At 36.3% G+C, this 13358-nt stretch overlaps 1 protein-coding gene across 1 annotated transcript in view; it reads left to right on the forward strand.

Moving 5' to 3' along the window:
- CFAP47 (cilia and flagella associated protein 47) overlaps positions 1-13358 on the forward strand; it is a 545688-nt gene that overhangs the window by 495780 nt on the left and 36550 nt on the right. Inside the window, exons 64-65 of the mRNA XM_053202225.1 lie at positions 3635-3806; positions 8089-8250. Of these exons, the coding sequence (XP_053058200.1) occupies positions 3635-3806; positions 8089-8250 (334 nt within the window). The remainder of the gene's footprint in view (positions 1-3634; positions 3807-8088; positions 8251-13358) is intronic.

Genomic DNA, 13358 nt, shown 5'->3' on the forward strand with positions numbered 1-13358 from the left:
TCACATTTAGTTGCAGTCTTTAAAAAAAATTGACTGATGTTCTTCCACATTGAATAAAATTCAGTCCTTGTCCTGAGAAAATTGACCGTAGTGAAAGGAACTGTTGGCCAACATAGCTCCCGCTGCATGATTTATTGGCACTATGATACAGGCATTAGGCTGAATGATAATTATGCGGGGACACTATCTGGGTGGGAGATATACCCCTTTTGTTTTACATAATGACTCTGCTGCCATACCCAAATGATTATCACCATTATTATTTTGTGACACAATAGATAGACATGGATATGGATATGGACATAGATACAGGCATCTGTTATACATAGATACAATTCTCTGAAACCTATTTGATGAAATAATTTGTATATATGCAAAGGGTATGAATACAGGACAGAAGTGATAAGCTTGTGATTCTATTGATTGTCATAATTGCTTATGTATCTCCTGCTTTGTATATGGCAGGGCATTATTTGATCTTAATCTTCCTCTTACCCTTGTGCAAGCCACCACCTGGCCTGAACTATTGCGGAAAATTCATTACATTCTCTCCTAACCCCTTTTTGCTCAGTTTACTATTAAAAGAGCACATTACTTACATACTTAAAACACTCAGTGACCTCCTGTTATTCTTAGAAGTCCCAAATCCTCACCATACTCTCCATAGTCCTGCCTACTTTGCCCACTTCATCTTTTGACAAATTCTTGCCACTTCCTCTCCTTTACCCACACAAGCTCTTTCTCAGAGGGGCTAAGCTGGCTTCTACCATGGAAAATTCCCCCATGCTGCTCTGATGCCTAAGAGGCACTTTCTTAATTTCTATTTCCAGGTAACCTTTTATCACCTTTCAGTTTTGGTGTATTTGTTTCCTCCTCAGGACCTTAGCAGCCAGGTTCCCAGGACTAATGCTCTCATAGCATTAGTGGTATCACTAAACTAGTGGTATCACTGGTAGTTTATTGCCATTTCTTTCCTCTCACACATAAGCGCCATGATGACAAAAACCATGCTTGCCATTTCAAGGAAAGCTTTTTACATGCTGTTAGAGCACAATTGAAGTTAAATATATATTTATCCTATTCGTATCATGAATGCAAGTGCCTTTTTGTTTTAAAGTTTTACTTATTTATTTAAAGAGAGAGCACACATGCACACGCATGCATGTATGAACAGGGGAGGGGCAGAGAGAGAGAGGGAGAAAGAGAATCCCAAGCAGACTCCATGCTGTCAACACAGAGCTCAACATGGGGCTCAATCTCAGGACCATGAGATCATGACTGAGCTGAAATCAAGAGTCAGATACTTAACCAACTGAGCCACCCAGGCGTCCCTCAAGTGCCTTTTAAAGGATTTGCTAAAAACAACAGAATGTTCCCTCCATATTGAAAAATGTGTTAAAGTAGTCTGAAGGACTGTTGACTTGTAAATTTGAAATTGTAATGTGTATTATGGGAAACTACATTTATTTAAGTGCCTGTGTGTGTGTGTGTGTGTGTGTGTGTGTGTGTGTGTGTGTAGAAATGTGCAGTTATTCTCTTAAAGCTATGAGCTAGGTTTGTCATAAGAGATTAATTTTATCCAACAATCGGATAATTAATTTATCCTGGCATCAGGGGCTCCTATCAACCCAGTCCACAGAAGAATACTATATAGACTCTCTCCAAATTATGAGCACAACAAAAGGCATGTTTCTCACTTAGTAATAAGACTTTCCAAATAAAATGCAGAGACTCTAACAGATTACTTCTATGGTACGATACAGAATGTTAGTTTATTGTGATTTTATCCAGCCTAATTCTTTCCCTCTCCCTTAGGTGCTCGTATGAGTATGTTGCAGTTACAGACAAGGGGGATTTGTGTAGTTTGAAAAATATATTCATATTGTTTCTACTTGTCCCACCTCCTATCCCCTAGCTGATAATCATGTCTCTATTTTGTACCAATGGATCTTCTTATGATTACAATTATAACATCCATAGTGACAGATTCCCCACGGGAGGTTCAATGCTTCTGAAACTAAATTTAGCTTCTCATTTCTTGTCTTCAACCTGACATAAGCATTCCCATAAAGTCTTCAGTAATTAAGTAGAAACAGATGCAGAGCTCAACTACATACAGTATTTGCTTTAAAAATATTATGTGATTTGAATGCAATGCAAATTTCATCCCCATTAAACACTCAAAATTCTTAAATGCTCTTTCTCTGTATGGATTATGGTTTCCTATGGAACATTTCTATATCTCATTCCCAGAACAAAATAGACACATTATATGTAGACACATTGATTTTGCTACAGCAAATACAGGTTATTGATAGGAACCGTACTTACTGATTTTGTCAACAGGATGAAAACCAGCTAGCTATCCAGGATGTCAGAAATATACTTTTACATGTGAAAAGAAGAAAAAGGTCTTGTAAGGCTGTGGGTCAGCCAGTTATTTTACATTAATAAGGTTTGCCAGATAATCATTAAATGTGACTGGGGCTTGTTATTGCCATGCTATTTTTCAGAGTTCTATAGCAGATATTATAATCAACTACTTCTTTTTTATGTTCATGTTCATTTATTTTTGAGAGAGACACAGAGACAGAATGTGAGCAGAGGAGGGGCAGAGAAAGAGGGAGACACAAAATTCAAAGCAGGTTCCAGGCTCTGAGCTGTCAGCACAGAGTCCAACATGGGGCTCGAACTCATGAACCACAAGATGATGACCTGAGCCAAAGTCGGACGCTTAACCCACTGAGCCACCCAGGCACCCCTATAATCAACTACTTCTTAAAGATGGTCTGGTTTCTATACGATTGCTTAAAGAAGGGTGGCCATCAGTTCTATGAATCCAAGGATCACGTTTACCTTTATACACTAGAGACCAACCTTAGAAATTAGGTCAGCTGTGGACCAGGTCAAGTTATGGTTCCCTGACCTCTCTTCCATGATCTGTATGCAACAAACTTTTCAAGTTGGCATTTGGGATCCTTACATGTATGTGGAGAGTTAATATAATAGATGTTTGTGCTTCTCTTACATGAGCCAGTATTGGATTTAAGGTATTTTTCACATGTACCCAACAAACCTGCTATAACTTTCCTGGTTAAGAAAATATGGTTAACCAGATTGTCTCTAATACCCCAAGACTAAAACATGAAGAACTCTCTCTTTTATCAAAATATACCAGAACTTGAAAATTCTATCCTAATAGTTTGGGATGCTGTTTTTAATATTGTTTAAACTTTAATATTGTTTAAACTCAAACCTTTCTTTATAAATTGTAAGTCTATAGGCTTGTAATACATTTGTTATATTATTTATATTTTATGGTAAATATTGATAATTAGTTTCTATCTGGCTATTTCTTGTTTCATAAATCTGAATTTTAAAGAATTAAGGATGGTGAGAATGGTCTTCTGCATTTATTTTTTTATTCATTCATTCATTTATTTATTTACCTTTTAACAAAATCATAACTGAGCACCATTATATACCTGGTAATGCACTGGGTATTACGAACACAAAGGTGAATCACCTCTCCCTCCCTCTAAATACCTGTGTGTTTTAGTGTTGACAGGTAATTGATTTTCAACCTATGTATATTGAATTAAATTGAAATGCATTTTAATCTTGATTTTCTTAGATATGTCTATAAAACGTGAATTTGAATATGAAATTCAATTTGAATCTGACGTTGTGAAGTCTAACTTGGAATCCTGCATGGCTTTGTATTTGATCAAAAAATCTTTTAATGTTATGGCTAAAGTGATAACATTGGTCTTCAATTTGATATTTGCACCAAAGAAACCATCGAGGTAAGCATTTTTTCTTTAAACAATATTTTTATTCTTTGAAACTATATATTACTACTCTTTTAAACAAAATAGTGTTGATTTTTCTCTCCATCTTTATATTTGGATTGTATTACTTCTTTGATGCTGTTGAGGTAAATATTTTGGACTAGATTATCCCTATCATCTATCAAACTATGAACAGTATTCTGATGAGAAAAAGCCGTCCAAAATGATTAGGAATCTAAGAAATCCTTCCCAAATTGTGACCTCCCGAAGATCATTAGGGTATAATATTAACAAAAGAGAACAGTGCACTTTGTAAAAAAATTTTTTTTAATTTTTTTTAACTTTTTATTCAGTTTTTGAGAGATGGAGAGAGACAGAGCATGAATGAGGGAGGGGCAGAGGGAGAGGGAGACACAGACTCTGAAACAGGTTCCAGGTTCCAAGCTGTCAGCTCAACCTGATGCAGGGCTCGAAATCACAAACCGTGAGATCATGACCTGAGCTGAAGTCAGACGCTTAACCGACTGAGCCACCCAGGCGCCCCTGTAAAAAATTTTTAAAAATTACTCACTTGGTACTGTGCATTGGAAGCATGATGTTTCTTGATACTACTTCTCAGAACCAGTTCGAATGATAAAACGTGCCTCAGTTGTGTTCTACTTGGCAGTTGCTGCCATTATGCTTTTGCCACCAAACCGTAACATTGCCCTGCCCTTAGTAAGGTTTAAGAGGATCATAGTGGAATCTGTGAGAATAGTGACCTTTGAATGTCTGTCTTCTGGGAAGCCTCATCCAGTGTCTTTATACTCCCTTCTTAGATAACTGGTACTTAGCACATGCAAATGCTGTATGATAGGTCACATGTGAAATAGAGCCTTCTTTGTGTCTTAATACAGAGATACTGATCAGAACCACAGTATACACAAAGCACAAAGTGCAGCCTGGTAATGAAAAGACAGTCAAAGTATTACCTGTGCTTTTACTAATTTTTGTAGTTTGACTATGTATTTGAAGTAGCCAGGCATGTATTTAAAGTGGCTTTGAATATGTAGTTCAATAACAAAAAGATACCAGTGTCATCTTCAGGAAATGGTAATAAAACCAATCTGCAAGAAGATAGTATACTGTAATCATTTATTTTCTCTTTTATGTTGATAGTTTTCTATGATTATTTGTTATTTTTTTTCATACTTAGCTTTGTATTATGTTGACTTAATGATATGGAAATTACCAGCAACAACCAGAAGGGGAGAATGTTGCCGTTAATGAATAAGAGCACAACCAGTGTGGGGTGGGGACGCTTGGGTGACTCACTTGGTTAGGTGGCCAACTCTTGATCTTGGCTCAGCTCATGATCTCACTGTTTGTGGGATCGAGCCCTGCTTGGGATTCTATCTCTCCCTTTTTGTCTGACCCTCCCCCTGTCTCCCTGTCTGTCTGTCTGTCTCTCTCTCTCTCAAATAAACTTAAAAAAAAAAAAAAAGAGTGGGGCACCTGGGTGGTTCAGCCAGTTAAATGTCCAACTTCAGCTCAGGACATGATCTTGTGGTTTATGAGTTTGATCCCCGCATCAGGCTCTGAGTTGTCAGGCTCTGGTATTTGTCTTTCTCTCACTAACTTATTTCACTTAGCATGATACTCTCTCCCTCCATCCTTGCTGCTGCAAATGGCAAAATTTTATTCTTTTTGCATTATATATATATATGTGTGTGTGTGTGTGTGTGTATGTGTATATATATATATATATATATATATATAGCCTCTTTTTTATCCATTCATCTGTCGATGGACACTTGGACTGCTTCCAAATAGGAGCGCCTGGGTGGTGCTCAGTCGGTTGAGTGTCATTCGGCTCAGGTCATGATCTCATGGCTTGTGGGTTCGAGCCCCATGTGAGGCTCTGTGCTGACAACTCAGAGAGCCTGGAGCCTGCTTCGGATTCTGTGTCTCCCTCTCTCTCTCTGCCCCTCCCCTGCTCACACTCGGTTTTTCTCTCTGTCTCAAAAATAAACATTAAAAAAATTATTTTTAAGAGCACAACCAGTGTGAATTTATACTCATTCAACATTTTGTGGATTTAGAGCTTCTTGGTGAATATTTCAAAAACTGATTTGGGACGACTTGTATGCATGATTCATAAATTTTTGTGAGCATTGTATAACATTCTGATGTAGTTTAATCTCTTTTGTGCATATATGTGTATATTCATTTACTTTTATAATTCCTTCTTATTTATTTGGGATGATTCACTGGAAGACACACAGTTAAATGAGAAAAACCAAAATAAAATCATGAAAAAGATTAAATTATGAAAAAGAATAAGAAAATAACTACACCTAAACCATGCTAGATAAGTAAAATAAGTATTGACTTCAATTCTTCCTGTTTGGCAAGGTAAAAAAAGAAAACAAAATTTTCATGTTTTGGTAAAGAGAAAATATAACATTATTTCACAGCAGTTAATACAATGTAATGTTTCACATTCATCCTTTCACAGGATAGTGTTATATATAATAGAAATAATTGTCAGGGCGCCTGGGTGGCTCAGTCGGTTAAGCGTCCAACTTCAGCTCAGGTCACGATCTCACCGTCAGTGAGTTCCAGCCCCGCGTTGGGCTCTGGGCTGATGGCTCAGAGCCTGGAGCCTGCTTCCAATTCTGTGTCTCCCTCTCTCTCTGCCCCTCCCCCGTTCATGCTCTGTCTCTCTCTGTCTCAAAAATAAATAAAACGTTAAAAAAAAAATTTAAAAAAAGAAATAATTGTCATTGGGGCGCCTGGGTGGCTCAGTCGGTTAAGCGCCCGACTTCGGCTCAGGTCATGATCTCACAGTTTGCGGGTTCGAGCCCCACATCGGGCTCTGTGCTGGCAGCTGGAGCCTGGAGCATGCTTCGGATTCTGTGTCTCCCTCTCTCTCTGCCCCTCTCCTGCTTGCTCTCTGTCTCTGTCTCTCAATAATAAATAAACGTTAAAAAAAAGAAATAATTGTCAGGGCCCTAAAAGGTGGTTTTACAAAAACAAACAAATAAAAGATTATTTCTACAGGTCTTGACCTTTTCTTTCAATAAAAATCAAGGGTCTAATACAAAAACGTGAGAGATCTTTAGTTACTGTGGTCATGAGTCAGATGATTCTCACTTAACACAGGGCTAAACATATTTTTAATAAATAGAGAAATAATTGATATCATTTGTCTTAGGATATCTTAAGAAATAATAAGCTTAGCTCAACTTTCTCCTGAAACTCTTTACCTGCTATTCTTTCTGAGAGTTTTATATAAAAGGATTGTGATTTCTTTGTCTAACCTGACATAGGATATTGCAGCCACACCATTACATGTTTGCATTATTTCCACCCTAAGCCAGCAAACAAACAAGTAACCATTCCTCGGTTTCACCCATTGCTCCATGTGTCCACTCTCCTTCATAGCCAAATGATTAGAAAGGCTATCTCTATTCATTTCATTAACTCAGCTGACATTCAATTATATCTCATTATGTAAAGTGTTTGTGGTATTTTAATTTAAATTAAAATTGCAATTTAATTTTTAAAAGCCTTTAAGTCAATTTTATGAGCTTTTGTGAGTGTCCACAGAAAATATAATTTTTCTATGTGAAACAAGAATTGGAAAAACTTTTTCACAATGTTTCATTTTGAACAGAAAATTTCTTTATGGTGAAAGACCTATTTGGGTTTTTTTTTTTGTTTTTTTTTAATGTTTATTCACTTTTTGAGAGAGAGAGAGAGAGAGAGAGCAGAGGAGGGGCAGAGAGAGAAAGAGACAGAGAATCCGAAGCAAGCTCTGCACTGAGAGCAGCAAGCCCAATGCGGGGCTCGAACTCACAAACCACAAGATCATGACCTGAGCCGAAGTCGTGCACTTACCTGACTGAGCCACCCAGGTGCCCCTAGAAGACCTGTTTGTATAACACCTGTGGCCTTTTGCTAGCCTCGTCTTGGATTCTTAAATATTATCATACTCTGTGCTCGTTACAAAAAATTTGCAGTCAATTATACATATTTTACTGGTTCTTAGTAAATACCCACAGAGTAGATAAGCTGTGCTAGAAAATAATTATCTTACAGGGAGATTGATAATATAACCAAAGACCTAAAAGTTATTCCTAGAATGTAATTAACAGTCATCTACATTTTTTAAAGAATTACAAGTCCCAGTGTTTTACTAAAACCACCAGGTTTGCTTACATTTTCAACCTAGATATTGATCTACTATATCGTATTCTCTTTTTGCTTGTTTTCCTATAGTATCCTTTATAATCTTTTTTTTTTTCTATTCAAGGACTCAAATTACTCTGAAAATAGAGTGCATAACAGATGGGATCTGGAAGTTTCCCATAACATTGGTTGGTACTGAGCCTGATGTGGATGATGTCATTGATATTGAAGGGGTTGGTTTATTTAAGGAATCTATTGTCAACTTCAGGCTGACAAGTCAGACGAGGTAATATATCAAGCAAAAGTATGTAACTGGTTTTGTGAATGTAATTTATGCTGAACTGGGAAACAAAATTTAAGATGGAAAATTCTCTTATGTCATCTTTTGCTTTTTAAGCCAGAGAAGTATGCTACTAGGAACCAAAGCTGTATGTATTTCATAATTTTTAATTAAACAGTGGAAAACAGAGCCTACAAAATGAAAACCAAAAACAAGAGACAAAAGTCAATAGATATTGAAATTTAGGATCATATTTCTATTTGCTTTTCAAAGGATGTTATTAATGTATATTTATAGCCCACTCTTATTTCTTTATTTTAATTCCAGTATAGTTAACATACAGTTTTATGTTAGTTTCAGGTGTAAAATATAGTGATTCAACAATTCTATACGTTACTCAGTGCTAATCATAGCACCTTCACCTATTTCACCCATCCCCCCACCCTCTCCCTTCTGATAACCATCAGTTTATTCTCTGTAGTTAAGAGTCTCTTTCTTCATTTGTCTCATTCTTTATTTTTTTTCCTTTGTTCATTTGTTTCTTAAATGCCATATATGAGTGAAATCATATGGTATTTGTCTTTCTCTCACTAACTTATTTCACTTAGCATGATACTCTCTCCCTCCATCCTTGCTGTTGCAAATAGCAAAATTTTATTCTTTTTTATGGCTGAATAATATTACATGATATATATAAAACCTCTTTTTTATCCATTCATCTATTGATGGACACTTGGACTGCTTCCATAATTTGGCTATGCATTGGTTAATGCAGCAATAAACAAAAATAGGGCCACGTTTATCCTTTTGAATTAGTGTTTTTGTATGCTTTGGGTAAATACCCAGTAGTGCTATTACTGGATCATAGTGTAGTTCTTTTTTTAATTTTTTGAGGAATTTCCATACTATCTTCCACAGTGGCTGCACCAGTTTACATTCCCACCAACAGTGCACAAGGGTTCCTTTTCCTCCACATTCTCACCGACACTTGTTTCTAGTGTTTTGATTTTAGCCATTTTGATAGGTGTGAGGTGATATCTCATTGTAGGGTTTTTTTCAACTTTTTATTAAATTCCAGTTAACATACAGTGTAATATTAGTCAGGTATAGAGTTTAGTGAGTCATCACTTACATACAACACCCAGTGCTCATCATAAAAAGTACCCTCCTTGATACCCATCAACCATCTAGCCCATCCCCCCTCCCACCTCCCCTTCAGTAACCCTCAGTTTGTTCTGTATAGTTAAGATCGGTTTCCTGGTGTGCCTCTCTTTTTTTTCACCTATGTTCCTCTGTTTTGTTTCTTAAATTCCACATATGAGTGAAATCATATGATATTTATCTTTCTCTAACTTATTTCACTTAGCATAATATACTCTAGCTCCATCCATGTTGCAAATGGCAACATTTCATTCTTTTTGATGGCTGAGTAATATATCATTGTGTGTGTGTGTGTGTGTGTATACACCAAATTTTCTTTATCCATTCATCAATGAATGAACATGAACATTTGGGCTCTTTCCATAATTTGGCTATTGTTGATTATGCTGCCGTATACACTGGGATGCATGTGCCTCTTCAAATCAGTGTTTTTGTATACTTTGGTAAATACCTAGAAGCGTGATTGCTGAATCATAAGGTAGTTTTATTTTTAACTTTTTGATGGACCTCCATACTGTTTTCCAAAGTGGCTGCACCAGTTTGCATTCCCACCAACAGTGCAAGAGGGTTCCCCTTTCTCTGCATCCTCCCCAACACCTGTTGTTTCCTATGTCATTAATTTTAGCCATTCTGACAGGTATGAGAGGGTATCTCATTGTAGTTTTGATTTGCATTTCTCTGATGATAAGTGATTTTGAGCATCCTTTCATGTGTCTGTAGGCTATCTGTATGTCTTCTTTGGAAAAATGTCTGTTCATGTCTTCCACCCATCTTTAAATAGGATTATTTGTTTTTGGGGTCCTGAATTATATAAGTTTTTTATATATATTGGATACTAACCCTTTATCTGATATGCCATTTGCAAATATCTTCTCCCATTCTGTCAGTTGCCTTTTAGTTTCATTGATTGTTTCCTTTGCTGTGCAGAAGCTTTTTATTTTGATGTAGTCCCAAATAGTTTAGTTTTGCTTTTACTTACCCTTGCCTCAGGAGACATGTCTAGGAAAAATTTTAAAGATAGATGAAATGTTTTTTTCCATACAATTTAATGGCTTGAGTTATGAAATGGTTTAAGTAGAGACAATCAGGTAACCTATATTGATTCTTTTTTATGTATTATTATTCTGCTCCACCATAGCTATCCTTGTTATAACAGAGGCAGCATGACCATGATACTTTTACTTATCTCACATGTAAAACATATTTTTTTACCTGTTTTTGAGATATAATGTACATGCCATAAAATGTCATTGTAAGTATACATTTCAATAATTTCTTTGAAAAATTATAGAATTTGTAATCATAATCACATTCAAGGTTTAGAACTCTCCCATTTCCCCCCAAATTTCCCTCAAGCCCCTGTTCCCACCCCCAGTCTCAGGCAACCAATGATTTGCTTTCTATCTCTATAACCTTGCCTTTTCTGGATATTTCATATAAACAAAATCACCCACTATGTAGTCTTTCTTTAACAAAAGAAACAAAAACAAAACCAAAACATTATTTTTAAACAGTGCTAGGTTTACATCAGATTGGAGAGGAAGGTATAGAGATTTCTAATATACCTCCTGCCCCCACTCATGTGTAGCCTTCCTGATTATAAACTTTACCCACTGGAATGGTATTTTTTTTTTTTTACCAGGGATGGACCTACATTGACATATTATAATCACCCAAAGTGCATAGTTTACCTTAGGGCTCACTCTTGGTGTTGTATATTCTATGAATTTGGAAAGAATAACAATGGCATATATGCATCATTACAATACAGAGTATTTGCACTCAAATTTCCTCCATGCTCTCCCTATTCATTTCTCTCATACCCCTGGAACCTTTCTATTGTCTCCTAGTTTTGCCTGTTTTCAGAACGTCATGAAATTGGAATCATATAGTGTGTAGGCTTTTCAATCTGGCTTCTTTTACTTAGTAATATGCATTTGAGGTTTATCCATGTCTTTTCATGACTTGATAGCGCATTTGTTTTTTAGCATTGAGTACTATTTCACTGGATGTACCACTGTTTATTTATCCATTCACCTACTGAAGGACATCTTGGTTGCTTCAAGGTTTTAGCAATCATGGGCAAAGCTTATATAAGCATCTGGGTACAAGTTTTATTGTGGATGTGTTTTCATCTGTTTGGAGTAAACACCCAGGAATATGATTGCTGGATCTTATGGTAAAAATATGCTTACTTTTGTAAGAAATTGCCAAACTATCATCCAAAGTGGCTATATCATTTTGTACTATCACCAGTTATGAATGACAGTTCCTGTTGCCCTACCCCCTCGTCAGCAAATGAAGCTATCAGTGTTCTGGATTTTGACTTACTTACTTACTTATTTATTATTTTTATAGTTTATTTTAATTTATTTTGAGAGGGGGAGGGGCAGAGAGAGAGAGAGAGAGAGAGAGAGAGAGAGAGAGAATCCCAAGCAGGCTCTACACTGTCAGCACAGAGCCCAGTGTGGGGCTTGAACTCACAAACCGTGAGATTATGATCTGAGCTGAAATCAAGAATCAAATGCTTAACTGACTGAGCTACCCAGGTGCCCCTGGATTTTGGCCATTTTAAAAGAAGTGTAGTGGTATCTCGTAGTTTTAGTTTGTATTTCCCTGATGACATATGATGCAGTACATCTTTTCAAAGGCTTAACTTGACACCTATAGATCTTCTTTGGTGGAGTGTGTGATAAGGTCTTTGGCCCATTTTTTAAACTGGGTTGTTTGGGTTTTTTTATTCTTGAGTTTTAGAGTTCTCTGCCTATATTACATAGCAGTCCATTCTCAGATGTGTCTTTCACAAGTACTTTCTCCCAGTCTGTAGCTTGTGTTCTAATTCTTCATATGGCCCTTCATAGAGTAGAAGTTTTTAATTTTGCTGGGGTCCAATTTACCAATTTTTCTTTCATGGATTGTGTCTTTGCTGTTTTGTCTAACAAGGCATCAGCATACCCAAGGTCATCTACTTTTTCTTTTATTTTATCTTCTAGGAGCTTTATAGTTTTATGTTTTACATTTAGGTTTGTGATCCATTTTGAGTTAACTTTTGTAATGGGTATAAGGTACTTGTCTAGATCATTTTTTTTAAATTTTGTATATGGATGTCCATTTGTTCCAGCACCATTTGTTGAAGAGACCATCTTTGTTCCATTGTATTACCTTTGCTCCTTTGTCAAAGATCAGTTGGCTATATTTTTCTGTCTATTTCTATTTCTGGGCTTTCTGTTCTGTTCACTAATCTGTTCATTTGCCAATACCACACTGTCTTGATTACTGTAGCTTTATACTAAGTCTTGAAGTTGGGTAGTCTTATTCTACAACTTCCAAAGATATTTCAAATTATTAGATTTTTTTTTTTACATGTGAATTGATTTAATGCATTCAAACAGTTTTCCAGGACTAGTGAAACAGTTTCAATGATTTCATCATAACTAAAAAGTTCTCAAATGCAATACTGGCAAAAAAAAAAAAAGAAAGAAAGAAACAGTTGGAAATAGGCTCCCCAAGTTATACTTTTCGATTATACCCAATGTTGTTACCCTTTGCTACTTATATATATTTTATTCCACTAATAGTTCAGACGGTTTTTACTTTACGTTTGAACAATTGAAATTACCTCATTAGATTCTCTGCGTCTCGTCCCTTTCATTCCAATGTACTTTCTACATTGCTGTAAAACCAATCTCCTTAAAACAATGTTATTAACATGTGACTTCGCTTGTCCAAAGCATTTGATGGTTTCCTATTGCTTTCCCAAGATGACATCTAAATCATGCATGCTGTTCATGGTCCTAGCTCACTCTGACCTTTCCAATTTCTTCTTTCTACTGTCTAAAACATTACCTGCTTCATTCTTAAGGAAAAAAGAGTCACTATTCTTATCCATTACTCCTCACCTGTCTTCAGTTTCTGTCTGCTTCTAAAATGTCCATCGTATCTCCTCTCCACAT

The sequence above is a fragment of the Acinonyx jubatus genome, chromosome X (genome assembly GCF_027475565.1).
Source record: "Acinonyx jubatus isolate Ajub_Pintada_27869175 chromosome X, VMU_Ajub_asm_v1.0, whole genome shotgun sequence".
Lineage (NCBI taxonomy): Eukaryota > Metazoa > Chordata > Mammalia > Carnivora > Felidae > Acinonyx > Acinonyx jubatus.